This window comes from Bos indicus x Bos taurus, chromosome 11 (genome assembly GCF_003369695.1).
Source record: "Bos indicus x Bos taurus breed Angus x Brahman F1 hybrid chromosome 11, Bos_hybrid_MaternalHap_v2.0, whole genome shotgun sequence".
Classification (NCBI taxonomy): domain Eukaryota; kingdom Metazoa; phylum Chordata; class Mammalia; order Artiodactyla; family Bovidae; genus Bos; species Bos indicus x Bos taurus.
In genome coordinates, this window is record NC_040086.1 from 105,912,543 (window position 1) to 105,938,645 (window position 26,103).

The 26,103-nt window shown below is 54.4% G+C and overlaps 1 protein-coding gene across 10 annotated transcripts in view; it reads left to right on the forward strand.

Annotated features, from left to right (window-relative positions):
- Positions 1-26,103, forward strand: part of CACNA1B (calcium voltage-gated channel subunit alpha1 B) — a 212,391-nt gene that overhangs the window by 81,584 nt on the left and 104,704 nt on the right. For all 10 annotated transcript variants that reach the window (XM_027557028.1, XM_027557030.1, XM_027557031.1 and 7 more), the window contains exons 11-15: positions 3,400-3,609; positions 7,584-7,696; positions 16,587-16,699; positions 19,053-19,184; positions 19,364-19,436. In XM_027557028.1, coding sequence (XP_027412829.1) covers positions 3,400-3,609; positions 7,584-7,696; positions 16,587-16,699; positions 19,053-19,184; positions 19,364-19,436 — 641 coding nt within the window. The remainder of the gene's footprint in view (positions 1-3,399; positions 3,610-7,583; positions 7,697-16,586; positions 16,700-19,052; positions 19,185-19,363; positions 19,437-26,103) is intronic.

Genomic DNA, 26,103 nt, shown 5'->3' on the forward strand with positions numbered 1-26,103 from the left:
GACAAGAGAGCTTTTGCTGCTGTGGTTGTTCTCTCTTGTTCTGTGGGGATCACTGTCCTGTTCCTAGTGTCCTGGTTGCAGATATGGCCCCGCCTGGAATGCCCTCTGCCTGGGGTCTGAAGCCCAGGGGGCCTCTCAGCCTGCAGCTCAGGTCTTCCTACTCGAGGAATTTTTTTTCCATTTGTCCAGTTATTTAACCTCCTTTCCTTTTTCTTTTTGCTCCTGGAATTCCTGTTACTTTGTGTTACCTCTTCCTTTGCTCCTTTGTGTCTCTCAGCCTTTTCCTTTGATTTCTCCCTCCTTATATTTCCTGTATATGTTTATCTAAGACATTGCGTTGCTGCATCTTCAGGCTCCTAGTTTGGGTTTTTAAGAGTGAACTTCTTTCCTCTCATCTGCTGAATGATTTGGGAGGAGTTTTATTTTCTCTCTTTGTTTTATTTTGGTTATTTTAGCTCTGTGCCATATCTGGGACCCTGTAGACTTTGCTCCAAGTCCCCAGCAGAGCCCAAGGGTCTCCTTGCACTCGGGGCCTCAGGCTCTACAGGTGGTCTGCTTCCCTCGGGTCTGGATATAGGGCCTGGCACCTCCTGGGTTCCCCCCAGCTCCATGCTGGCTGCTGGTTGAGGCCTGATGGGTCAGCCTGCATGGCTTTCCTTAACCCCCAGAACCCCATGAGACCCCATATCTGTTTCCAGTGAGGACTCTTCAGCTGCGAGGATGTACCAGGCACGTGCCTATTGGGTGGACAGGGTTCACGTCCACACGCCTGGTGTCCAGTCCACATCACTCTGCCTGCCATACCAGGGAATGCAGCCGCTGAGCAGGCGCGTCCTGTACTGCCTGCCTGTCACCTGTGATCTGTGGCCTGTGCCCTGGTGGGATGGTGGGGGCAGGGGCAGGTCATGGTTGTCCTGTGTTCTCTGCCCCACTCAGGGCAGTCATCGAAGGGATGGTGCTAAGTGGGGCTGATGCAGACATTATGTTGGCTGATGAGACCCTGCCTGGGCACAGTGCCAAGACCCCACGTGTGCCCAGGCACCCATGTCATTCCAGCTGGGCTTAATTCTGCCGTCATCCATAGTTCATTCAGTCTCAACTGCCCCCTAGCTTGAAAATGTGTATTTTTTGTGAAATAAGCCTTTTTTATCATGAAGAATATGTGCTGATTAAGTGGGACCTGGAAAACGACAAAGCCTAGAAGTCCCGGCGTTGCACGCTTCCACCCAAAGCAGGGATTCTGACTGTGACACATTTTCACTTCTACTGCAGACCCTTCCTTTCACCAAAGAGCTGCTGTGAGCATACAGGCGCTGTTCGTGGGAAATGCCGCCTGTCCTCGGGGACCCAGCCCGGGACACCCTGAGGCCCCATGGTCCCGGGGGTGTGAGAGGACAGCAGCCCTGATGCCCTCTTTGGGTGGGGCCAGCTGGCCTCACGGGGCTCGTCCAGCAGGGAGTCTCCTGGGGAGCGTGTTGCTTGTCCTACTGGCCACGTGCACGCACAAAGCGCCTTTCTTGAGTCACATGTTCTCTTGACCTGCCTTCCCAGAGTGGGCCTGTGTGTGATCGCAGGTGTGCGCCTGTGTGAATCTGAGTGTGTCTTTGGGGGTGTGGTCAGCATTGGGGTGTGCTGTGCAGCACGTGTGTGTGACTCTGTTTGTAAATGGCAGTGTCTGGGGATTTTGAGTGTGTGGGTTCCCCAGTGGCTCTGTGTGGGCTCTGCCTGTGTGCAGGCCTCTCCTTGTCTGTATTGGGTCCCTGTCTTCCCTCTTTGCCCCATGGCTGTCTTGGAGGAGGGAGTGGGTGTGTCTGGCTGTGGCCTTGGCATTTTGCAACCCTTGGCAAGATTGGCCAAGAGATTTTTTTTTTTTAATTTAAATTTATTTATTTTAATTGGAGGCTAATTACTTTACAATATTGTATTGGTTTTGCCATACATCAACATGAATCCGCCACGGGTGTACACATGCTCCCCATCCTGAACCCCCCTCCCACCTCCCTCCCCATACCATCCCTCTGGGGCATCCCAGTGCACCATGGGCAAGAGATTTTGTTGAATGAGCCAGTCACGAGGACTTGGCATTGGCTGGTGTCAGGTCATGGACTGGGAGCTGTGTCCTGGCTCAGCCAGAGGCTGCGATGGAACAGTGTCTTCCGCAGGTGTGGATGGGGTGTGGGTGTGGCATCTAGCGTGCTGGGAATTCCCCATTAGGGCCCTGCTCACCCCCACAAGGGCTGACTGGCAGGTGCTCTTCACCTGCCGTGTGTCTGGCGCACAGCGTCTCTGTGTGATGCAGCTGCCCCAGAGGCCTCAGCCCGTCTTCATTTAGTGAGTCCAAGAAGACGCCAGCCTGAAACGCTCTTGAGTCTGCACACGCACACACCCCTGTGCAAACACGCCTGCCGTCGTGTAACATGCACACATGCTTCTTCCCCAGGGATGTGGCTAGGCCAGGTGTTCAGAGCCACCTGTGTTTGAGCACTCGGGGGTACTCAGAGCCTCCAGGCACCCATGAAGTCCGCTCATGCAATTGTCACATGGCACAAGGGGTTGGGGGTGCAGAGGGAAGCCGTGCCCCCCAGAGCTCAGTCTGATCTGGGGCTCAGGCAAAGAACAGACTGGTAAGCCTACGCAGTGCAGTTGGTACAGGGTGTGATTTTTGGGGCACTGAGGCCTGTTACTGGAGCCTAGAGAAGGGTGACCTCGGAGCTGAGAAGGAGCTGGGGAGAAGGCACTCCCCTGGGGGCAGTGCAGGGGCTGTGGGCACAGGAGCGGGCGAGGGCAGTTGGGTCTGGCGGGTGAGTGGGGACAGAGGAGCAGCTTCCTGGGCAGACTTTCTGGGCTCTGTGGGCCACGGTCTGCAGCCAAGCCAGACACAAGTGAAGGAGCTTGGCTGTGTTCCAAGACAACTCCTAGAAAAGCGGGTGGTCAGTGGCTCTTGGCCCTGGAGCTACGGAGGGAGGAAAGGCCAGAAACGACAGGACTCCCCAGGTGATGCCAGAAATCAGAGTGGCCTGGGAGCACGGGGACTACCCTCCTGTAAGGTGGCTGGGGCGCTGGGGACCAGAGGCCTGTTTCAATGCAGGCCTCCCAGCCAGAGCCCAGCAGGTATGGAGACTACCCAGGCTCTTGGTTCCCTCATTTGGGAAGCAGGGGTGTGGCCAGGACCCACTCCAGGGGGCGCAGGGGCCTTTAGCACAATGTTGGTAGTGGGTCTGACACACGTGGCGCCTGGGATGGAAACAGGCGCCCTGAGCCAGGCCAGGGCAAGTGTCCTTGTGGGATGGGGGACACATGCTCTGCGGGTGCGTCTGCAGGGCTCACACTGGCGGAGGGAGAGTGTGCCCTGGGACCTGCTGGTCACCCACACCCTCAGCGAGCCCCCTGTTCCTGCAGGGTCCCCCTTCGCCCGAGCCAGCCTCAAGAGTGGGAAGACGGAGAGCTCGTCATACTTCCGCAGGAAGGAGAAGATGTTCCGGTTCTTCATCCGGCGCCTGGTGAAGGCGCAGAGCTTCTACTGGGTGGTGCTGTGTGTGGTGGCCCTGAACACGCTGTGCGTGGCCATGGTGCACTACCAGCAGCCCCAGCGGCTCACCACGGCGCTGTGTACGTAGCTGGCCCCGCCTCCGGGCCCCGCCTCCGGGCCCCGCCTCCCGGGCCCCGCCTCCCAGGCCCCGCCTCCTCCGAACCACTTCCGGCCCACAGCCTGTGGCGTTGGCGTGCCCTGGGTAGGACCCCTGTGCCGACCAAAGTGCCCCGGGGGTCTCTGCTGGAGGCCTGACTGTGCCCAGGCCTGGCCCAGGTTCCAGGAGGCTGGGCTGGTCTGGTTAGACCCCGTCCGTCAGTGTAGTGGGAAACGAGGGAGGGGTCTGGGGAACCGGGATGATGTCTCCTGCCCTAAGGGCTTTCGACCCAGGGACCGAGTGATGCGTCCGCCCTGGATTCCTGAGGAGAAAGAGTCTTGGCTCCCAGGGGTCTCCCAGGGCTCTTCTGGTTGTTTCTGTGTCTTCTTGGTTGGGTGAATCTGGACGTGTCCATGACCAGGGATTACTTACAAACGTGTCCATGAGCCTGAGGACATAGCAGGGGCTCTGGGTCGTGACCTGTCTGGCCCTGGTTACACCTCCAAGGAGGTGAAGAGCTGAGGCCCCTTCCCAGGGACCAGGTTCCTTCACACCCAAGGGCCCTGCAGGGCACGTGCAACAGAAGGTCATGTTTGTTCGTTTTGCCTCACGAGAGCTCCAGAGACACTGCATGAATGATTTCTGTCCTGCGGTCAGGAGCCCCTCCTGCCCCTTCCCCGAGGTCAGCGCCTTCAGCCTGCTCGTGTTAGTTCCTCATCTGGAAACAGCCTGCTCTGAGCTTCCACACTTGCCTCCCTCTCTTCCTTTCCATCTCCCTTTCCCTGCGTGTGTGCAGCCACCTAGATGCCCAAGAAAGCCTTTCTCCAGAGAACCCTCCTGGCTCCCAGTTCTGGCCCCCAGCGGACCAGCCACACGGAGCCTAGGCAGCTCTGACCAGGAGCCTGGGCTGCTGTTGCTGGGTTCTTTTGGGCTCTGGATGGATGGCTCCCCGGGTCACTTGAAAATGTGGCTGGGGAGGGCTGTGTTGGGGGCTGGCTCCAGGCTGTTTCCCAGACTTCAATTGCAATCCGTTGCTGGCATGATGGGAAAGGGCAGAGAGAGGAGAAGCAGGAGGGGCCCCGGCTGGCTCCCAGGTGGGGAGGGCGGGCTAAGGAATCAAAGTGTGTGCACTGAGCCCGGCGCCCTGCCCCTGATTCATGTGTCCTGGGCTCAAGACTTGGTGTGGGACCTGGCTTGGGACTGAATTCAGTGTCTCCTTGAGTCCTCAGGCGGTGGTACCCACCCTTGGGCGCTGGGCAGGGGCTGGGCAGACAGGGCTTCCTCCTCACTCGGGCAGTAGTGTGGCTGCTCCCTGGGGCTTCTCGCGAGGCCTTTTCTTCCTGCAAGAAGCCAGCGGTATCCGGTCTGTCTTGTGGTTGCTCCTGTTTCCTGGAGATTTGCCCACTAAGTGGGCTGGAGGGGGCCTGCACGGCCTGGTTGCGTGTCTGATGGCAGGAGCATGAGGCTGGAAGTACCTATGTGCTGACCGGGCCACAGGCGTCCCTGGCTGCAAATCTGCCCCCTCACTGCCTCATCTTCTCTGTGGTTTCCTGGAAACGCCTGCGTTCATCAGCATCCCCCAGGGAAAATGGCTGGAGGGAGGGGTGGCCTCTGCTGGGTCTGGAGGCATCTGCTCAGTGCTGGGCTGAAGCTGAGGCGGGCTGACCCAGCCCAGGAGGGCAGGCCTGCAGGAGGCAGAGGCAGAAGTGGGGGCTCCCATTAGGACTAGCTCCATCAGAGCTCACCACGGGGCCCTGGCCTGAGGCTGGCCATGCACCTCGCTGTCCGCCTGTCAAATGCACCACCCCCGAGGCACTAAGGACCCCGAGACTGATGCTCAGATGGTGAAGGGGGCCTGGGAGTGGATGCTGTCATGCCGTGAACCCCTGGGCCTGGCAGGATGGACCTGGCCACCCTCTCCTCTGTCCCTGTGTCCCCACAGTTGCTGTCTTCCTGTTATAACGCAGACATTGTGTAATGTAGTTGCTCTGCTCCCCTAGCCCATGATCTCCTGGAGGGAGGGGTCAGCTGTCTCTGGGGTCAGCTCAGGGCAGCGCAAGGGCCTGCAAGCTGAATGCATACTTTAGGAAGGAACATGTGGATGCCCTTTCTTGGCCTCTGACGGGAGGCTGAGCATATGAAGTTGAGGGTCTCTTCCTTGGGAGAGGAAAGGAGTGGGCATGTTGTGGAGGCTGTGTTCCAGGTGCCCCCTTTCTTGGAAAGCTTCCCTTTCAGCACTTCCTGGGCTGGTTCCAATGAAGGGCTCCCACTTTGATCTCCTGGGAGCAAGATGGGCCACTGGGTAGCTTCAGCTCCAAGGTCTGGGTGGGGCAGCTAGGAGCCCTGTCTCTGCGGTCTCTCCTTCCAAGACCTGAGCTCCTCTCATGGGGCCCTGGAGTGCAGGGGCCGAGGGGCTCATGTTCCATGCTGGACTCAGGGCACAGCCTTCACATGGCTTCTCCAGGAGGGCTGCTGTTCCATCGCCTTACTCATCCCGGGCATGGCTTGGGTACCCTGCTGGCATTTGGACTGGCTTCAGAGGCCAGGCAGGTGGTGATTGTCCATGTACCCGGGTCGCCTACCCGAGACCTTCTTGGGCCGTATGCACCATCACACGTCTGTGATGCATGCTGCCCAGTGGGCAGTGGAAGTGGTGTCTTTGCTTGTCTGGGGTCTCAGCTGCTGCAGAGCTGCCTGGGGAGGCCTGTGTGTCTGTGCAGCACATGGGGGAGAGCAGTTTCAGGGTGCACACGGAGGGCAGGACGTGTGTGACCCTCTCTTCCACCTTCTGTTTGAGCAGAAGCTGCTTGAGGGCCAGTCTCCCAACCAGTCTGGATGCAGAGGCCCTGGGGCCACCACGCGGGTGACTGCCTGGTGGCCTGACCCCTGTGTCCCTGGCCTGTGGGGGCTCTGCCCTTCACGCTCCACTGCTTCCCTGGCCCCATGCTCTGGGGTCAGAGGCCACAGTGCCTTTGGCTCACTGTCTGAAATGATGCATGGATTCCAGCTTTGGGTGGAGGATCAAGAACAGTGACCTTGTTCTGATCCCTGGAATTCCTGGTTTGGCCAGCCTGTCAGGGGCTAAACTTGGCTGTGTCTCCTGCAGTCTGCGGTCTTGTACAGCTTCTGGACGGTTCTTCCTGTTCTGACCCTGCCTTCTGCTCAGGCTGGGTTGGAGTAGTGTCTCTGTGCCTTGAATTCCCAGGATGACCCTCAGGTCCAGTGTGGCCTCGCTTCAGTCCTGCAGCAGGGTCAGCGCTGCCAGTGGCAGGGTCCCTGGGCTGAAGCAGGCCCTGCTCTCTACTGCCACCTGCCGGGCCCAGCCTGCAGGGAGCTGAAGGCACCACACCCACAGGGGTCCTATGTGACTCCCCAGAGCCCCGAGCAAGTGTGGGTGCCTCCTGGGAGACTCGTACTATGGGGGTCTGCGGGTGTTGGGTGGTCAGGATGCTCTCCTTTAGTGGGGTGAGCCTGTGGACAGAGTTAAAACCAGACATGGTGCTGTGAGTCCAGGAGGGTCAGGGCGGTCCCTGCAGAGAAACTGGCGTTCTGGCCCAGGGTCCTCACAGAGGGACTCCAGTTGCAGTTGGTGTGTGGATCAGGGAATGAGACTGAAGGGAGAAGGAAGGGTCCACAGCCGTCCAGCATCTCCGGGGGTTGGGCGCCTCCTGCCTGACCACCTAAGTCCTCTGGGAGACTTGAGCCCTTGACCTAGACTCACTCCTGAACCTGGTCCTGGGAGCCTGGGCACTCGCCTCGAAAGCTGGAAGGAGCACCTCTCTGCGTCACGTCCTCTGCTCGCTGCTTTGTCCTGGGCTGAGGCTGGAGCTCAGAGCCACAGACCAGGCCTGGAAGCTGCCCCCTGGATCGGCCCAGAGGTCTGGTGTCCTCCGGTCTGGACTGAGCCAGGCGGGAGGAGGCCGCGAGCTAATCCCCCTCTTCTCCGGCTTCTCCTAGACTTTGCAGAGTTTGTTTTCCTGGGTCTCTTCCTCACAGAGATGTCCCTGAAGATGTATGGCCTGGGGCCCAGGAGCTACTTCCGGTCCTCCTTCAACTGCTTCGATTTCGGGGTGAGTAAGCCGCCTCATCAGGGATGCCTGCGGTGGGTCCAGGTGGGCCCACCGTGTCCTGGCCTGAGAGCACGCGCAGCCTGCCCCCACAGCGCCAAACCCAGTGGGATCTGGGGTCTGGAACAGAGCTGGGTTGGGGGACTGATGCCCCCAGGTGGGAAAGGCAGCCTGCCGACAGGGGAGGCCCGTCCTGGTCTGGTCCTTACCTGTGCCGGCGTCGGCCACGGGGCAGCCTCATTCCCGTCCTGACCTGTCTGCAGTCCCAAGATCAGCTCAAGCCTCTGTGGCTTCCTCCGTGCTCGGTAGATGATCTTCTAAATGTGTTGCTGCTATCCCGTGGAGGCTCAAGGAGGCTGTGGTCCTGACCCTATCCTGCGAGTCTGGCCTGGGCAGACCTGGACACATGTACCAGATTTTCCTGGGAGGCTGGAGGGGAGCAGTGGGCCCAGGTCCCTTCAGCAGCCTCTGCAGTGCGGGAGGCCTGGAAGGCAGGTGCTTCTGAGGCTCACCGTGGACGAGCACAGGCCCTGGGCGGCGAGGAAGCCCCTTCCCTGGGCCCTGCCGTTGTGCAGGGTGCTGCCCTGTGCTGGCCCCAGAGCCCGAGGATGGGCACCGTTGACACCTGCGCACGGCGGAGTTCTGACCTGGGGAGGGCCTGAGCGAGAAGCGGCCATGCCTCAGCCCAGGGAGGCCTTGCCCTTCTGCAGCCTTCTCAGTAGCCAGGCAGGGAGGCTGGGCCTTGCGCAAAGGGAAGCTTCGGCCTGTGGTGGAGTTTGCCTTTTCCTCTCCGTGACGCGGCGCAGCCGACAGGTGCGGTCCGTGCGTGTGTCGGGCCCTCACGACTCGCTTCACGCATGAGTGTTGGGGGACACTCTTTGATGGGCACAGGGCTGCCCAGCTCGTATGCAGGATGGTCCGCACTGGAGCCCACGCGGTGGTCGCACACCTGCCGCACTGCCTGCGCCTGCGCGGGGAAGGCAACGGCTGCCTCGGCGCTCTCGGGCTCGTGGGTACCTGTGACTTTGGTGGATGGTTGGGAGCAGCCAACACTTCTGCTCCTTTGCCTTCTTGGTTACAAAGGAAAAGAGAAAGCTTGGTGTATGTAGGCAGAGGGGACCCAGTCGGGGAGGAGCCTTCAGAGTGATGGTCATCTGGGAACCGGGTAGGTCCCAGGACGGAATAATTTTCACAGAAGCTAACAATTACTCCAGAACTTATCAGCTTAAAGTGTAAGTGAAGTGGAAGTGAAACTGAAGTTGCTCAGTCGTGTCCGACTCTTTGTGACCCCGTGGACTATAGCCCACCAGGCTCCTCCATCCATGGGATTCTCCAGGCAAGAGTACTGGAGTGGGTTGCCATTTCCTTCTCTAGGGGATCTTCCCGACCCAGGGATGGAACCCAGGTCTCCCGCATTGTAGGCAGACACTTTACCGTCTGAGCCACCAGGGAAGTCCTGGTTATCAGCTTAAAGCAAGTATCTATTATCTCACAGTTCCTAAGGGTCAGGTGTCCAGGTGTGGCTTGACAGGGTACCTGTGGCCTGGGGTCCCTCACGAGGTCACAGTCCAGCTGAAGCCAGAGGTGCAGCCAGCCTGAGGCTTGATTAGGACTGGAGGGTTACGTTCAGGCCCACTAGAGACTGTTGAAAAGACTGGCTTGTCATGGGTCACTGGCCGTGCCCCCCACAGCTGCGGCCTCTCCGTGGGCTGCTCAAGTGTCCTCACCATGCCGTAACTCACGACGTGAGTGCCAGAGAGAGGCTGCAGGAAGCAGTTGCAGGGGAACCAGCTGCCAGCTGTGCCATTGTATCTGTCAGGAGGAGTCAATAGGCCAGCCCACCTTTCGTGGGGAAGACTGTTACCAGGATCCAGGGGTCCGTGCGGGCCGTCCTCGGGGCTGCCTGCCACGGTCTGCTGATCTAGCTTCTTCCCGTGTAAGATACACTCAGCCACGCTCCCCACTCCCCGCCTCACTCTACTGCAGCATCAGCTCAAAGGCAGAATCTCATCATCCAAATTGGACCCAGGTCTGGCTGAGGCTCCACAGTTTCTCTAGATCTTAGAGCCATGAAACACGAGAGACAAGGTACTCAGGCCCATGCCCCGCATACAGTGGAGGCTGGGCAGGGGCAGCTGTTCTACAGCTTCCTGTTCAAAATGGGGACCCTGGACATACGGAAGGGCTGGTTAGAGTCCAGCAAATATTGGGAGAATCCCTGACTGGTTCTCAGGTCTAGGAACCCCTGGTCCCCTTTGCTAGTTCTAGGTCCAGGTGCCCTGGGTCCCTTTCCTGCTTCCTGGTCTGGAGCCCTCTGAGTCTTCTTTCTTAGTCCTAGATCTGGGTGCCCCCTGAGTCCCCTTTCCTAGTTCTTGGTCTGGGATCCTCCAGTCCATTTTTCGAGTTCTAGGTCTGGGATCCCCTGGTCCGCTTTCCTAGTTCTAGGTCTGAAATCCCCTTGCTCTCCTTTCTGAGTTCTAGGTCTGGGATTGAAACCTTTTACCTCAGATTGGGACTTGAACCCAAGTGCCGGACACAAACCCAACCAAAGCCCACGGTACCTGGTTTCAGGACCTAATGAAGCTCAGGTTCTTGATGTAACATCACAGAAAGAATTCAGTGAGAGACAAAGTGATAGGTAAGAAGTGGATTTGTTCAGATTCAGAGAGAAGCACGCTCTACCGTGTGGGCCATCGCAGAGGGTGAGTGTGCCCACGGAAGGTGGTGTGGTTAGTTTTTATAGGCTGAATAATTTTATATGCTAATGGGTGGGAGAATTGTTCCAGCTATTTTTGGGAAGGAGTGGAGATTTCCAGGGTTTGGGCCACCGCCCACTCCTTGGTCTTTTGACAGCGCTTTGGAACTGTCGTGGTGCCTCTGGGTGTGTCGTTTCACGTGCTGATTGAAGCTCAAGGCTTAGTCTTGTCTGCCTTCTTGGTCCCATTTGATTCTAACTGGTTTATGTTGTGTCCATGAGCTATGCCATTCTTTCAAAAGTTGTGTCCTGCCCCTTTCCCTCCTGTTACTGGGATCCCCAGTTACTGGGCTCCCCCTGGTCCCCTTTCCTAGTTCTAGGTCTGGGAGCCCCCTGGTCCCCTTTCCTGGTTCTAGGTGTGGGAGCCCCTGGTCTTCTTTCCTAGTTCTAGGTCTGGGAGCCCCCTGGTCCTCTTTCCTAGTTCTAAGTCTGGGCTCCCCCTGGCCCCCTTTCCTAGTTCTAAGTCTGGGCTCCCCCCTGGTCCCCTTTCCTAGTTCTAGGTCTGGGAGCCCCCTGGTCCTCTTTCCTAGTTTTAAGTCTGGGCTCCCCCTGGCCCCCTTTCCTAGTTCTAAGTCTGGGCTCCCCCCTGGTCCCCTTTCCTAGTTCTAGATCTGGGAGCCCCCTGGTCCCCTTTCCTGGTTCTAGGTGTGGGAGCCCCTGGTCTTCTTTCCTAGTTCTAGGTCTGGGAGCCCCCTGGTCCTCTTTCCTAGTTCTAAGTCTGGGCTCCCCCTGGCCCCCTTTCCTAGTTCTAAGTCTGGGCTCCCCCCTGGTCCCCTTTCCTAGTTCTAGGTCTGGGGGCCCCCTGGTCCTCTTTCCTAGTTCTAAGTCTGGGCTCCTCCTGGTCCCCTTTCCTAGTTCTAAGTCTGGTTGCCTCCTGGTCCCCTTTCCTAGTTCTAGGCCTGGGAGCCCCCTGGTCCCCTTTCCTGGTTCTAGGTGTGGGAGCCCCTGGTCTTCTTTCCTTAAAAGTGGTAAGCATTCTAGCTGAGGTTTCCTTGACCTGCTTCATATTTAGTGGAGTTTGGGGAATCCGAAAGCCTCATTCTGTTTTCTGCACTTTGACCCGAGCTGGTGATGCTTTTGCACGTATAATCCTTTAGAGTGTACTGTGGCGTGTCTTCCTGTGTTTCCCTCTGTTGGACGGAAGCCGTGCCTACAGCGCTCTTGGGGATCAGCCTCCTTGGCCTGAGCTGCTGCTGAGATGGCCAAGGTCAACACCCTTCCACGTCCTGGAGAGGAAAGGACTTGTGGGCCCATTTGGAGTCTCACCATACATCCCTTTGAAAGGCTAGAAAGTCACGGAATGTGCTCTGAGACCCATCTTTCATCATTTGGGATCTTGCATACCAGACACTATTGTGCCTTTGGCTTCATTTTTAGACCATGTCATCTCTCTCTTTTTAAAAAGTTTATTTATTTTTAATTGAAGGATAATTGTTTTACAATATTGTGTTTGTTTCTTCCACACATCAACACGAATCAGCCGTAAGTATACATGTGTCCCCTTCCTCTTGCACCTCCCTCCCAGCTCCTACCCTGTCCCACCCTCTGGTTGTCACAGAGCCCCAGCTTGAGTTCCCTGAGCCACACGGCAGATCCCCACTGGCTGTCCATCTTACACAAGGTGATGCATACGCTTCCGTGCCTCTCTCCGTTCGTGGCATCCTCTCCTTCCTGCCACCCTGCCCCACGTCCACGGTGTTGTCCAGTCACTCAGTTGTGTCCGGCTCTTTGTGACCCCGTGGACCACAGCACACTAGACTTCCCTGTCCTTCACTATCTCCCAGAGTTTTCTCAAACTCATGTCCATTGAGTTGATGATACCATCCAACCATCTCATCCTCTGTTTCCCCCTTCTGCCCTTGATCTTTCCCAGAATCAGGATCTTTTCCAACGATTCAGCTCTTCACATCAGGTGGCCAAAGTATTGAAACTTCAGCTTCAGCATCAGTCCTTCCAATGAATATTCAGAGTTGATTTCCTTTAGGATTGACTGGTTTGATGTCCTTGCTGTCCAAGGGGCTCTCAAGAGTATTCTCCAGTACCACAGTTGAAAAGCATCAATTATTCAAAGCTCAGCCTTCTTTATGGTTCAACTCTCACATCCATACATGACTACTGGAAAAAACAGCTTTGGGTTTGTTGGCAAGTGATGCCTCTGCTTTTCAACATGCTGTCTAGGTTTGTCATAACTTTTCTTCCAGGGAACAAGCGTCTTTTAATTTAATGGCTGCAGTCACCATCTGCAGGACTTCCCTGATAGCTCAGTTAGTAAAGAATCCATCTGCAACGCAGGAGACCCTGGCTCGATTCCTGGGTTAGGAAGATCTGCTGGAGGCTACTCAAGCCAGCTTTCTTGGGCTTCCCTTGTGACTCAGCTGGTAAAGAATCTTCCTGCAGTGCAGGAAACCTGGGTTCGAGCCCTGGGTTTGGAAGATCCCCTGAATAAGGGAAAGGTTGCCCACTCCATATGCTGGCCTATGCAGTCCATGGGGTTGCAAAGAGGTGAGCATGACTGGGCATGACTGAGCGACTTTGGCTTGCACCATCTGCAGTGATTGTGGAGCCCAGGAAAAAAAGTCTGTCACTGTTGGCGTTTCCCCCCCATCTATTTGCCATGAAGTGATGGGACTGGATGCCATGATCTTCGCTTTTTGAATGTTGAGTTTTAAGCCAGCTTTTCACTCCCCTGTTTCACTTTCCTCATGAGGCTCTTCAGTTCCTCTTCAGTTTCTGTCATTTGTGCTCATTTCACATGCTGGCAAGATAATGCTCAAGCTAGGCTTCAACAGTATGTGAACCAAGAACTTCTAAATGTACAAGCTGAATTTAGAACAGGCAGAGGAACCAGAGATCCAATTGGCAACATCCACTGGATCAGAAAAATATCTGCTTCATTGACTATCAGTGCAGTTCAGTTTAGTTGCTCAATCGTGTCCAGCTCTTTGCAACCCCATGGACTGTAGCACCCCAGGCTCCCCTGCCCTTCACCAATTCCTGGAGTTTACTCAAAGTCATGTCAGTAGAGTCGGTGATGATATCCAACCATCTCATCCTCTGTCATCCCCTTCTCCTCCTGCCTTCAATCTTTCCCAGCATCAGGGTCTTTTCCAATGAGTCAGCTCTTCACATCAGGTGGACTAAAGTATTGGAGTTTCAGCTTCAGCATCAATCCTTCCAGTGAACACCCAGGACTGATCTCCTTTAGGATGGACTGGTTGGATCTCCTTGCTGTCCAAGGGACTCTCAAGAGTCTTCTCCAACACCACAGTTCAAAAGCATCAATTCTTTGGCTCTGAGCTTTCCTTTTGGTCCAATTCTCACATCCATATATGACTACTGGAAAAACCGTAGCTTTGACTAGACAGACCTTTGTTGGCAAAGTAATGGTTCTGCTTTATAATATGCTGTCTAGGTTGGTCATTGACTATGGATCACAACAAACTGGAAAATTCTTAAAGAGATGGGAATATCAGACCACTTTACCTACCTCCTGAGAAATCTGTATGCAGATTAAGAAGCAACAGTTAGAATCAGACATGGAAAAATAGACTGTTTCAAAATTGGGAAAGGAATACATCAAGGCTGTATGTTGTTACTCTGCTTATTTAACGTATATGCAGAGGGGTGCTGGTTTAGTCACCAAGTCTTGTCTGACTCTTGCAATCCCATGGACTGTAGCCCACCAGGCTCCTCTGTCTGTGGGATTTCCCAGGCAAGAATGCTGGAGTGGGTTGCCATTTCCTTCTCCATATATGTAGAGTACATCGTGCAAAATGCTGGGTTGGGTGAATCACAAGCTGGAATGACCCTTATGGGGGAGTCAGCAGCCTCAGATATGCGGGTGACACAGCGCCCTTAGGTCTGCTCTCTGTCTGCATCGCCAGTGCTCCCCGGCAGATAGGCTCATCAGCGCCAGCTCTCTAGATTCTATTTATGCTTGTATTAATACAGGATATTTTCCTCTCTCTTTCTGACTTACTTCATTCCGTATAATAGGCTCTCGATTCATCCACCTCATTAGCACTGACTCAAATGGCATGGCATCTCTAAACACGGCCTCGTTTGTTCTGGAGAGGCTGAGCAGTTTCCCAGCCAGCCACTTGTGGCCTCTGTGTACCTAACAGCGCTTCCCTCAGCGCCCCTCCTCTTGGCTGCGTGGACGCATCCCGGCCAAGCCCCAGCGCGGGAGGCACGCCTCCTGCTGTCCGTGTGGCTGTGGGCCCCGTGGGGCTCTCTGCCTGCTCCCCTCCGTAGTCTCCCATGACTCCCTCACCCTGCTGCAGACCGTGCCTGCGGAGTCTTCAGAGTCCGGAATCCCTGAAGGAATGTGTTCAGGGTGGGCCAGGTGTTCATTCACGTGCTGCTCCGTGCCGCTCCCCGCCGCGGGGTTTCTAGTTTAGCAGCACTGTGCGCCTGCTTCCAGAGTTGATGCTGACTTCCCTTTCTGGGTGTCAGTTCACCCCAGGCTTTGGTGCCTTAAAGCAGCCAGCATCTGTCCTCTCATTCTGGCGGTTGGCAGTCGGCCTATGGCTCGTTGGGTCCCTCATGAGGTTCAGTGAGGGCCCCTTCCAAGCTTGTGCTCGTGGCTGCTGACAGACCTCAGGAACACATTCTCCAGGCCCACTCTGGTGGCTGTTGGTCATGTGGGCCTCTGCTCAGGCTGCCCCCCTGTCCTCAGAGGGCTGAGGGCACCAAGGCAAAGCCCCGGTCTTCCTGTAACTCCTTTCAGAGGTGCCATCCCATCCTGTTTGTTGGGTTCTGCTTGCTAAAGGTGGCTCACTAGGTCCAACCTACCTCCCAGGGCACACGGGTGGACAAGGGGTGAGCCCCGGGCAGTGGGATCGTTGGGGACCATCTGAAAGGCCACCTACGTTATAAACCAAGGTGAGCACATTTTGAGGATTAATGTAAAGTAGGAGATACACTGGGAGACTGACAGTGGGAAGCAAGTAGATTTAGAAAATGACAGCGTTCAACCCTGGGGACGCGTGATGCTGAGAAAGATTGGTGGTGATGGTTGGAGTGCCAAGGGCAGACATGACGAGCTCATCCCATTTGCTGCTCTGTAGGGTCATAGTGGGCGCGGCAGCTGCGGGCAGGTCTGCAGTCCTCTGAGTGGTGTGCTGCGTCCCGGCTGGGGAGGCAGGCAGCGGAAGGCTGTGCGGCAGCACAGCAGGACGCAGGCCGTGGACCAGTGCTCGCCCGCGGAGGCCACTGCCCCCATCAGTCGCTGTTTCTCAGGCTTGGTGAGGATGTTGATGCCAAGCCGATCGTGTTTGTGGTTGGTATGAAGTGGGTGGAAGTGACTCAGACCTTGGGTGATGAGTGAGCCACACAGCAAACTGGAATTTAGGAGACTCATGTTCACAGGGGAGTTCTCCATGCCAGCTGCAGAAGCCGGGTTAGCAGGAGTAAGGATTAACCACACGCGTGAGGAGCACGCAGCACTCACGCTGACTGTGGTGTGCCCAGCAAGGCGCAGTGGCAGGGAGGGAACTCCATTTGGGCACTGTTGGCAAGGGATCGCTGTGCTCCAGCCCCACTGCTCTGTCCTTTCTGAGTCCCTTGCACCAGACTCACTGTGCTGGGAGTGACTGGAGGCGGGTCAGGCCTCTGACCCACAAGCCCCAGTCCACTAGTGCGGTCAGCGATCGGGATGACCCTTGGTGAAACGAGAGGGCGGGCTAGTCCCTGTCTGTCCTTGGAGGCACTTGCTGGCTCCTAGTATTCGGGGGAAGACGATATACAGTTATGAATTGGAACGTCTCAGAGGGGACAAGACCCAACAGGCGATGTTACAGGAAGCTGAGTCTGCTGGTCTGTGTGGACACAGCCTAACAGTCAAGGCTGTCTGAGGCAGTGTGCTGGCCCAGAGGGGTCACCTGGCTGTGATAAACCACAGGGGAGGCATGTACAAGGAGTCTTTAAGATTTGCCAAGAAACCTGCAGGCCAGACCCGCTCTGTGTCCTGTGTCTTCCTGGTGTGTCTGTGGCTCCCAGAGTCTGCAGGAGCTCCGTGGGAGGCCCCTGCCTCATGTTGACTCATCTGGCTTGAGCTTCGGACAGGGAGCCAGGGCCAATGCTTCCGGAGAGACATGGCCACAGCTCTGCCCTGGGCCGATCCTGTCTCTGTTGCAGGTCATTGTGGGGAGCATTTTCGAAGTGGTCTGGGCGGCCATCAAGCCAGGAACCTCCTTCGGCATCAGTGTGCTGCGGGCGCTGCGGCTGCTGAGAATCTTCAAAGTCACCAAGTATGTCGTCCATGTGCTGGCGGGGGCGGTGGTTCCTGCCGTGTGCTCCGGAGTGGGGGGAGGGGATTCCTGTCGTCCGTGTGCTCTGGGGGTGCGGGGGGTGGGGTGGGGGTGGGATTCCCTGTGCTGGAGGCCCTGTGCTCCAGGGCTGGGGGGATTCCCTGTGCTCCGGGGTGGGCAGGAGTTCCTCCAGGGCTGGAGGGGGAGTTCCTGGGGAGGGGTCGGTGAGGGGAGTTCCTCCTCCTCGGCTCTGGGGGTGGTAGGGCACGTCCCCAGGAGCAGCGCCTGTGTTGCCTGGCTCCCATGCTGCCTGTGCCCCCAGCCCTGGAGCACACGGACAGGGCCTCCCCAACATCCCGCACACAGACAGGGCCTCCCCGCTGCCCCCGGAGCACAGGGACGAGGCACTCCCGCCCCACTCCTGGGGCGCACGGCTGTGCGGCAGGGGCCTTGCGCGCAGCTGTCCGGAATCTCTTCCTGTGGCTTTTCACTGGGTAAACAGACAAGAGCCACGGGGCAGCGAGCGCGAGGCTGGCAGCCCAGCGTGATTTCGTCTGGGCCCCCGGGGCCCGTCTATCCGCGGGGGCTGTTTTCAGCCTCAGCACTGCCCCAGCATTTCTGGTTTTCTCATTAGCTTGCTCCCCACAGTTTCACACTGGCTCCTGTCTGGAAACCCACAAGCCCATCTTTCAACCTCAAAGGGTGACTATTCCCTAGTTAATGGAGAAAACAGGTTGACAGATACAGGTTTCCTATCTTGCTGCCCCCAAGTGTGCTTACCTGCCTTGCAGCCGCTGTTCTGGCCCCAGCGGGACTCTGACCTTCTGACCTGAACTCCCAGGCCTGCCTTTTCCACTCAGGGCTGACCCTGCCAGCCATCCTCAGTGATAGGACGCGGGCCTGACCGTGTGTTCAGGTTCATCCCACTTGGCTCTGCAGCCCTGGAGGAAGGTTGCTCCCTTCTGCCCATGAGGGGGCTGAACCTGCCCCTCTATGCCGAGTGGCGGTGGGAGGGGGCTGCTCCCGTCCACAGCTGTCACGGCAGCAGCAGAGCTGCCTTCACCCTGCTGGCCATGGACATAGTGACTCCACCGTGGGTCCCGAGCCACCCTGAGGCTCTGAGGCTCCCAGTCCAGGGTGCCTGGAGCATGAGGCCACACATGCCCAGCTCATGACGGCTGCGGGATGGTCCAGACTGAGCCTATGCAGGTGGCCCGCTTCCAAGCACCTTCAGTGACTTCCTCAGCCTCCTGTGGAGGCTGGACTAGATCTTTTCTAGTCTGTTTTAAATCCACACCTGAGGCCGTTCAAAGTCAGGGTGGTGTAATGCGGAGGAGTTTTGGACAGGACTCCTGTCTGGCTTGGCCCACAGACGCTTCTGGGTGCTCCCGCCACCTGCCCTGCGTCCTCCGCTGCTTCCTCAGGAGCAGGGCTCCAGGACGTGGTGCGGTGCTGCCTGCACCTTGGCTGTGGGCCTGGCATGTTAGCAGCTCTATTTCCTCCTGGAAAGTGGGTGGCTCTTGTCCTGACCTAGACCCTGCCCATCAGGAGAAGGCTTTCTGGAGTCTTCTAGCCCATTTCTTATTAACTCTCACGCACCCAGTAAGAGAGTAGTGGGTCTCTGTGACACAGCCCTGGGGATGAGGGCTCAGGAATGTCCCAGGCCTCTCCCCAGGGCAGGGCGGAGGACAGCAAGTGCTAAGGCAGAGAGGCACATGGCGTGTCTCCCTGGGGCTTGGGCTCTTCTGGGGTTGCAGCTGGAGGGACCCATTACCTAGCAAGCCCGCAGCAAGACTTATCCGCAGACTGCAGGGGGCCTGTGAGGCACAGGGGTTCAGCTGAATGAGAGGGCCGTGGTCTCTGGCCCCCAGGAGCATTTGAGGGGTGGGATGGAGCGGGGGTTGAGCCTGGAGGGCTGCTCCGTGCTATGTGCCTCGGGCCCTGGGGGGCACCGAAGCCCAGCCTGCTTTGCTGAGACTGTGTGCAAACCTGCTCGCTGAGGGTGGTGGTACTGATGGATGCTCCAGTGCGGCCCCTTCTCCTGCACGGCTAGGACGCATAGCTGTGGCCCTCACTTCCTGCGTGCTGGCCTAGGGGAGCTGAGGGATGCAGGCAGGTGTAGCTGCAGAGGAGGGATACCAGAGACCCAGTGTGGGAGGTATGCGTGAGCCCAGCTCTGAACGTGCAGTCTCTGCTGTCACCCTGGGCCAGGTGGTGGGCTGCAGTGCAGATGGGGTGTGGGCCCCTGAAGAAAGTGCGTGTGGGGCCCTCAGGGCAGGAGGTGCCAGAAGCCGCAGGTGTGGCCCTCGGGGTCCCACTGTCCTGGCGCACTCAGACCGGGCTTCCCCCACAGGTACTGGAGCTCCCTGCGGAACCTGGTGGTGTCCCTGCTCAACTCCATGAAGTCCATCATCAGCCTGCTCTTCCTGCTCTTCCTCTTCATCGTGGTCTTCGCTCTGCTGGGCATGCAGCTCTTCGGGGGACAGTAAGTGAGGCTGGGCCCCCTAGGGGCAGCGCTCAGGGGACAGTGCTGCTGGGTTCCCACTCTGCTTCCCCCACAAAGGCCCCAAGAAGGGCTGCTGGCCCAGACACAGCCGCCAGGTGCCAGCCGTCCTGGGCCCAGTGGACCTGCCTCTGCCTGTCCAAGACCCTTGTTCTTCTCAGGTTCAACTTCCAGGATGAGACTCCGACAACCAACTTTGACACCTTCCCTGCCGCCATCCTCACTGTCTTCCAGGTAAGGCTCCCGGCTCTGGACTAAGTCGTGGCCATGGGGCTTTGTGGGCGCGGGGGAGGCAGCCTGCCATCAGCCCCTCAGTGCCCACGAGGACACAGGCACAGTGGGCCTCTGATGTCAGGCCCCGGTTGGGACCCGGCTCGGGAGCAAGCCTGCCAGGGCGTGTGGATGCCCCAGGAGGCCCTGGCTTCGGGCGCCGCTTGACTCTCTGCCGGAGACCTGGAGCTGATTGCAGTTGTCTTTGTCCTTTGCAAACACAGCAGAAAGCTGTCCCCAGGCTTCTCCCTCCAGGGGCTTGGCGCAGCAGCCCCTCGGCTCTCCTTGTATCTGAACACACACTCCCCACAGCCGCTGGGGGCACGCAGGTCGGGACCCCATTCTTGGTGGCATCTGTGTCCCCTCCTGAGAACTCTCTTGGTTCAGCGCTCTTCTCATCACAGAGCTATGGCTCCCTTGCGCCTCCACGACAGGCCTCCTCCATGTGATGAGGCAAACGTGTGCCCTTGGCCACGTCTGAGACCAAGCAGGACCAGGGCGGGGGTGGGTGCCCGTGATGGAGCTTAGAGAAGCCCCATACCACAGGCACTCTGGCCAGGGCCCTGCCTGCCCTCAGCCACTGCTGGAGCCACGACGAGTGTGAGGAGCAAGGACCTGCGGCCCCTCTCTCAAAGGAAGGGGGCTTTCCAGCTGACTGTTTGAGCCACTTGCTGACAGAGTGACTTCACCCCCCAAGCCCTGAGCCCTTCCGACATGGGGGAGCCCTGCAGCTCCTCCGCCCCCAGGGACAGTGGGTAGAGCCCTCTCCTTCCAGAGGGTCGTCCTCTCCCGGCCTGACAGGACTCCAGACCCTGCACTGCCACCGCCCGCTTCGCATCTGACCCCACCTCAAGTCCTGTGGCTTCTCCTCTGAGCTCAAAGGGTTGGGGTGCCCATGAGCACATTGCCCTTCTTACCGTCTTTGTCAAGGCGTCCACAGATGACTCAGAGCAGTGTCTGGTCGTTTATGGCGGCTGAGAGAGTAGTTAAGGCTGGAGGAGGCCAAGTAGATTGCCAGGGACAGGCATACAACACCCTCAGGATGACACTGGGCCGATGGCCTGAGAGCCCAGGGTGGAGCCCCTGCTTCTGAATGGGGTTGGAGAGGGCACAGGGAGGCACGTGACAGGGGTGGGGGGGGGCGGGAGGACAGCTTGAACTCTGCTCCCAGTGAGGCTGACCCCGTGGAAGAGCGCCCACCATGCCCACAGGTGGAGGGCATCTGCTCCTAAGACACGGAAACAGCAGGCAAATGCAGGCACCTTCAACCCTCTGATGGCTAAAGGCTAAATGAAGAGAGGCACCTCAGAACCAAGAATATCGGGTTAATATGACAAATAACTGACAATCCTGGAAGTAAAACTACAGCTACTTAAATAAACAAATAGAGGGTGAACCATACACTGACGTGGTCCTCGTGAGAATGGGGGAGCTGGCAGGCGTGGAGGACCTCAGCCCACTGCGGCTCAGAGGTGCAGAGAAGGCGCCAGCGACCTTCCAGAAAGAGCTGAGACCTGGACACTGCCCAGTAAAGAGAACATCTTAAAATCTGTTGTAGAAAGAAGGACTTCCTGTGAAGAATGCCAGTCTGATGGCAGGAGGTTGGGGAAAAGTAACTAAAACACTGGAGGACAGCCCCTGTCGTTCTAGAAGCGAGCACGATCTGAGGTGGCGGAGACACGTCCAGGAGTCGCCGGGACTTGCGGCTGACTGCTGAGAGCACCGCAGGCGTGATGCAGGTGCCTCTAGGGCAGCGGAGGCGGGGGATGCAGTAACCCAGTAGGAAGCAGAAAGCCCAGACGGCTGCAGAAAGGGAATAACTTATGGATAGTAATTGAAAAAGCTACCTATCCTGGCTACCACGCTGACAGTTTAACAAGTGAATTCTGCCAACTGTTTAAGAACACTTCAATTTTACACAGATGACTCCAGAGAAGATAAAAAGGAAATCCCACCCTTTATGAAACTGGACTAATTTTGATATGAAAATGCCAGACAAAGACAATATGAGAGAAGAAAAAAATATATTACCATCACACAGAGAAAGACAAGACATCCTCAGAGAAATAAGAACCAATCCAACCTGGATGTCCTTAAAGATTATCTTTATGATCAACTTGAATTTACCCTAGAAATGCAAAATTTACCCTAGAAATGCAAGATGACTTAACATTAGAAAGTCTATTACTGTAACTCATCATCTTAACAGACTGAAGAAGGAAAAGAGTGTGCCACCAGAAAGAGCATCTGAGCTCTAGAGTGTACCAGCAGAAAGAGCATCTGAGCTCTAGAATGTATGATCAGAAAGAGCATCTGAGCTCTAGAATGTACGATCAGAAAAAGCATCTGAGCTCTAGAGTGTACCAGCAGAAAGAGCATCTGAGCTCTAGAATGTACGATCAGAAGGAGCATCTGAGCTCCAGCAAAAGCACAACCAAGCACCAGAGTGAGAAGCAGACGGAATGAGATGAGCAAAGTGTGTTAATTGTGGAAGCTGGGTGATGAGTGTGTGGGGGTGCATCACACCCTGTACTCTGTGCGTGTTTGATAAAACCCAGCGCTCTTCCAGACAGAAGCTCTTAGCAGACTTGCCAGTATCAGTGGTCTTGGTGCACTAGAATAAGAAAAAGATGAAATAAAATTTCTCAGGATTGCCAAGGAAGAAGTGAAAATGTCATTATTCACAGATGAAATATTTATGTACTCAGAACACTTGTGTTGTCACTGCAGATGGTGTGGGACAGTTTGGTTATCCATAGAGAAAAAAAGGAAGTTGGATTTCCACCTTGTAGCAGATTTGAAAATCAGCTCAGATGAATTAAGACATAAATGTGAAAAGCAAATTTCAAATTTTAGAATGTACAGGAGAGTACTGTTCCTAACTGAGGGCCTTCTTAAGGAAGAGATAAAAATGCACAGATCATAAATGAAACCTTTGAAAGATTTGACTATTGAAATACAAATTTCTGCATCCAAAAATCACCATAGAATCTCAGATAAGTCATAGGCTGGAGCAGACATTTCCACAGCATCAGCCAATAAACAGCGACCAGAATAAATAACCAGCAACCAGAACAAGGGCTTCCCAGGTGGCGCTAGTGGTAAAAAATCCACCTGCTAATGCAGGAGACTCAAGAAACAGTTTCCATCTGCAGGTTGGGAAGATCTCCTGGAGTAGGAAACAACAACCCACTTCAGTGTTCTTGCTGGAAAATTCCACGGGCAGAGGAGTGTGGCAGGCTGCAGTCCATAGGGCTAAAAAAAGTCAGACATGACCGAACAACTGAGCAGAGCAATCAAAATAAATAAAAACGTCCACAAATCAAAAAGGGAAAACAGCAGCAGGAACATGCAGCAGGAACGGGCAAAGTGTGTAAGAAGAAACTCAGTTCTAATGAGGTGGATGAAACTGGAGCCTATTATACAGAGTGAAGTAAGCCAGAAAGAAAAACACCAATACAGTATACTAACGCATATATATGGAATTTAGAAAGATGGTAACAATAACCCTGTATACGAGACAGCAAAAGAGACACCGATGTATAGAGCAGTCTTTTGGACTCTGTGGGAGAGGGAGAGGGTGGGATGATTTGGGAGAATGGCATTGAAATATGTATAATATCATATATGGAATGAGTCGCTAGTCCAGGTTCAATGCACGATACTGGATGCTTGGGACTGGTGCACTGGGACGACCCAGAGGGATGGTATGGGGAGGGAGGAGGGAGGAGGGTTCAGGATGGGGAACACATGTATACCTGTGGCGGATTCATTTCGATGTTTAGCAAAACCAATACAATATTGTAAAGTTTAAAAATAAAATAAAATTAAAAAAAAAAAAAAGAAGGAACTCAGGATAGGAAAGTGGGCTGAAGAGCAGACCTGTAAAAGCCGTCAGCTATTACTTGTAGTCAGGGAAATGCAAATGAAACCCACCTCTCAGTTCAGCTGAAATTAAGAAACCTAACAGTCTCAAGTTTTAGAGAAAGTGAAAGTGAAGGTCACTCAGTCATGTGCAACTCTTTGTGACCCCCATGGACTATACAGTCCATAGAATTCTCTGGGCCAGAATACTGCTGTGGGTACCCTTTTCCTTCATCCAGGGGATCTACCCAACCCACGGACTGAACCCAGGCCTTCCACATTGCAGGCGGATTCTTTACCAGCTGAGCCACAAGGGAAGGCCCAAGTTTTAGAGAGGATATGGAGAAATGAGGATTCCCTTGTGGTGTTGGTGGGTTGATGGAATCGCTTTGGAAACTAATGTCAGGTATCTAACCCACTGGCACTCACACGGGAGTAGTTCCTGTGTGGGTACGTGCCCTGGAAGGTCCCTGGCCAAATGCACAGAGACCACTGAGGCAGCATCACATATGGTAGCGAAAGCCTGGATGCCTCTTCACGCTTCATCCTCAGGAGAGTGATGAGAAGAGTGTGTTCTGTCTGGGCAGCAGGACCCTGAGTGGATGACCTGCAATTACCCATATTAACATGGGTCAGAAGCAATGTTAATCTAAGAACAGCAAGATTCAGAATAATGCAAATCATATGATAATTTTTAATTCACTTTAAAAATTGAAGCAGAGTTGGTTTACAGTGTTACGTTAATTTCTGCTGTATAGCAAAGTGACTCGGTTATACATGTACATACGCGTATATACATACATATGTGTGTTCTTTTTCATTCTTTCCCATTATGGTTTAGCATATGACACTATTTAAATAAGGATGAACACATCTTGTTTCCAGACATACTGTGTAACAATATTGTTTATGGTGTATATACACTAGAAGTGTAAAAGCCTGCATGGGAATGATTAACACCAAAGTCAGGGCTAGGTGGGTGTGGGGAGAGGAGGAATGAGACTGAGGACTTCTCCTCAAGGACCTTCAGGTACATTTTTTTTTATATTAGCTCATTTTATTTTTTTCCATATTACCTTATACATTGCTGTTAGCCATGAAGTAACACAAAGCAAATATTGAATGCTTTTATTTTTTTTTAACTTTTTTGTATTTTTAAAAATTTATTTATTTTTAGTTGAAGGCTAATTGCTTTACAATATTGGTTTGATTTCTGCCATACCTCAGCATGAATTAGCCATTGGTGTACATATGTCCCTTCCCTCTTGAATCCCCTTCCCCTTCAGCTACATTTTAATGTTTTATTTCTTAAGCTGGGAGTAGGTACACAGAGCTTTAAATATTCATTGTACCTTTCTGAATGTGTGAAATAATACATACTTTACACTTAAATGAATACAAAAAAAGATAAACTGCTGCTGTTGCTGCTAAGTCGATTCAGTCGTTTCTGACTCTGTGCGACCCCATAGACGGCAGCCCACCAGGCTCCCCGTCCCTGGGATTCTCCAGACAAGAACACTGGAGTGGGTTGCCATTTCCTTCTCCAATGCATGAAAGTGAAAAGTGAAAATGAAGTCGCTCAGTCGTGTCTGACTCTTCATGACCCCATGGACTGCGGCCTGCCAGGCTCCTCCGTCCATGGGATTCTCCAGGCAAGAGTACTGGAGTGGGGTGCCATCGCCGTCTCCGAAAAGATAAACTAAGTTAACATTAACCAAGAGAAAGCTGGCGTAATAGTAACATCAGCCAAAATAGAAGGTGAAAGAAAGCTTTCTTAAAAAGAAGAAACTGCACCTGCATAACAATAAAGGGAAGATTCAGTGTAAGAACACGGCCCCCAAAAGCAAAGATTGACGAAATTACAAAGAGAAATAAAAAGCCCACTCTCTTTTCAGGGATATATATTTCCAGCAAACGGAAGGATGAAGCTGATGACATTAGAAAGGATCAGGAATCAGCTGATGCCTACAACTGATAGTGGATAAAACGCTCATTCGGGGGCACAGAGAACTTCTGCAGAAACTGATCACTTGTTAAGTCATTCAGGAAATCCCTACAAGTATTAAAGAATTGCTCTCCTACAGTGAACATGCTTCTTATAAAAAACAAGTTTTACTTATTTCTTTAAAATTTGGCCGTGTTCTGTGACATGTGGGATCGTATTTCCCTGTCCAGGGATCGAATCTGCACCCGCTGGATTGGAATGTAGTGTCTTAACCACTGGACCAGCAGGGAAGTCCCAGAGCACATCCTTGGCATTACTGAGATAGATGGAAACCACCAGTAAACAATCACATAAAATCGTCCCCATATTTGAAAGCTGAGGGATTGCGTTGAAGAAGACATCATAGTGGATAGTACAGAATACTTAGAACTGAATAATAATTAGCAAAACTTAGAGGATGAGTTTGAAGCAATGCTTAGAGAAAAATTTAGAATCTTAGAAGCAACTGTCAAAATAAGAAAATGACTAAAAATAAGAGAATGGCTGAAAATAAATATGTTAAATACTCATCTTAAAAACTAAAAAAAAGACTAATAGAGTAAACCAACGAGAAACTGAAAGCAGGAAAAAAATAATGCTAAGAGCAAATGTTAGTGAAACAGAAAACTGACATACCAAGATAACAAAATCATAAAAAATTCATTATCAGTAAGTGCATGGGCATTCAGTCATGTCTGACTCTTTGCGACCCATTGGACTATAGCTGTCTGAGGGCTACAGATGTTTACAGATGTGTATCCTTCAGGGATGGCACCACCAGGC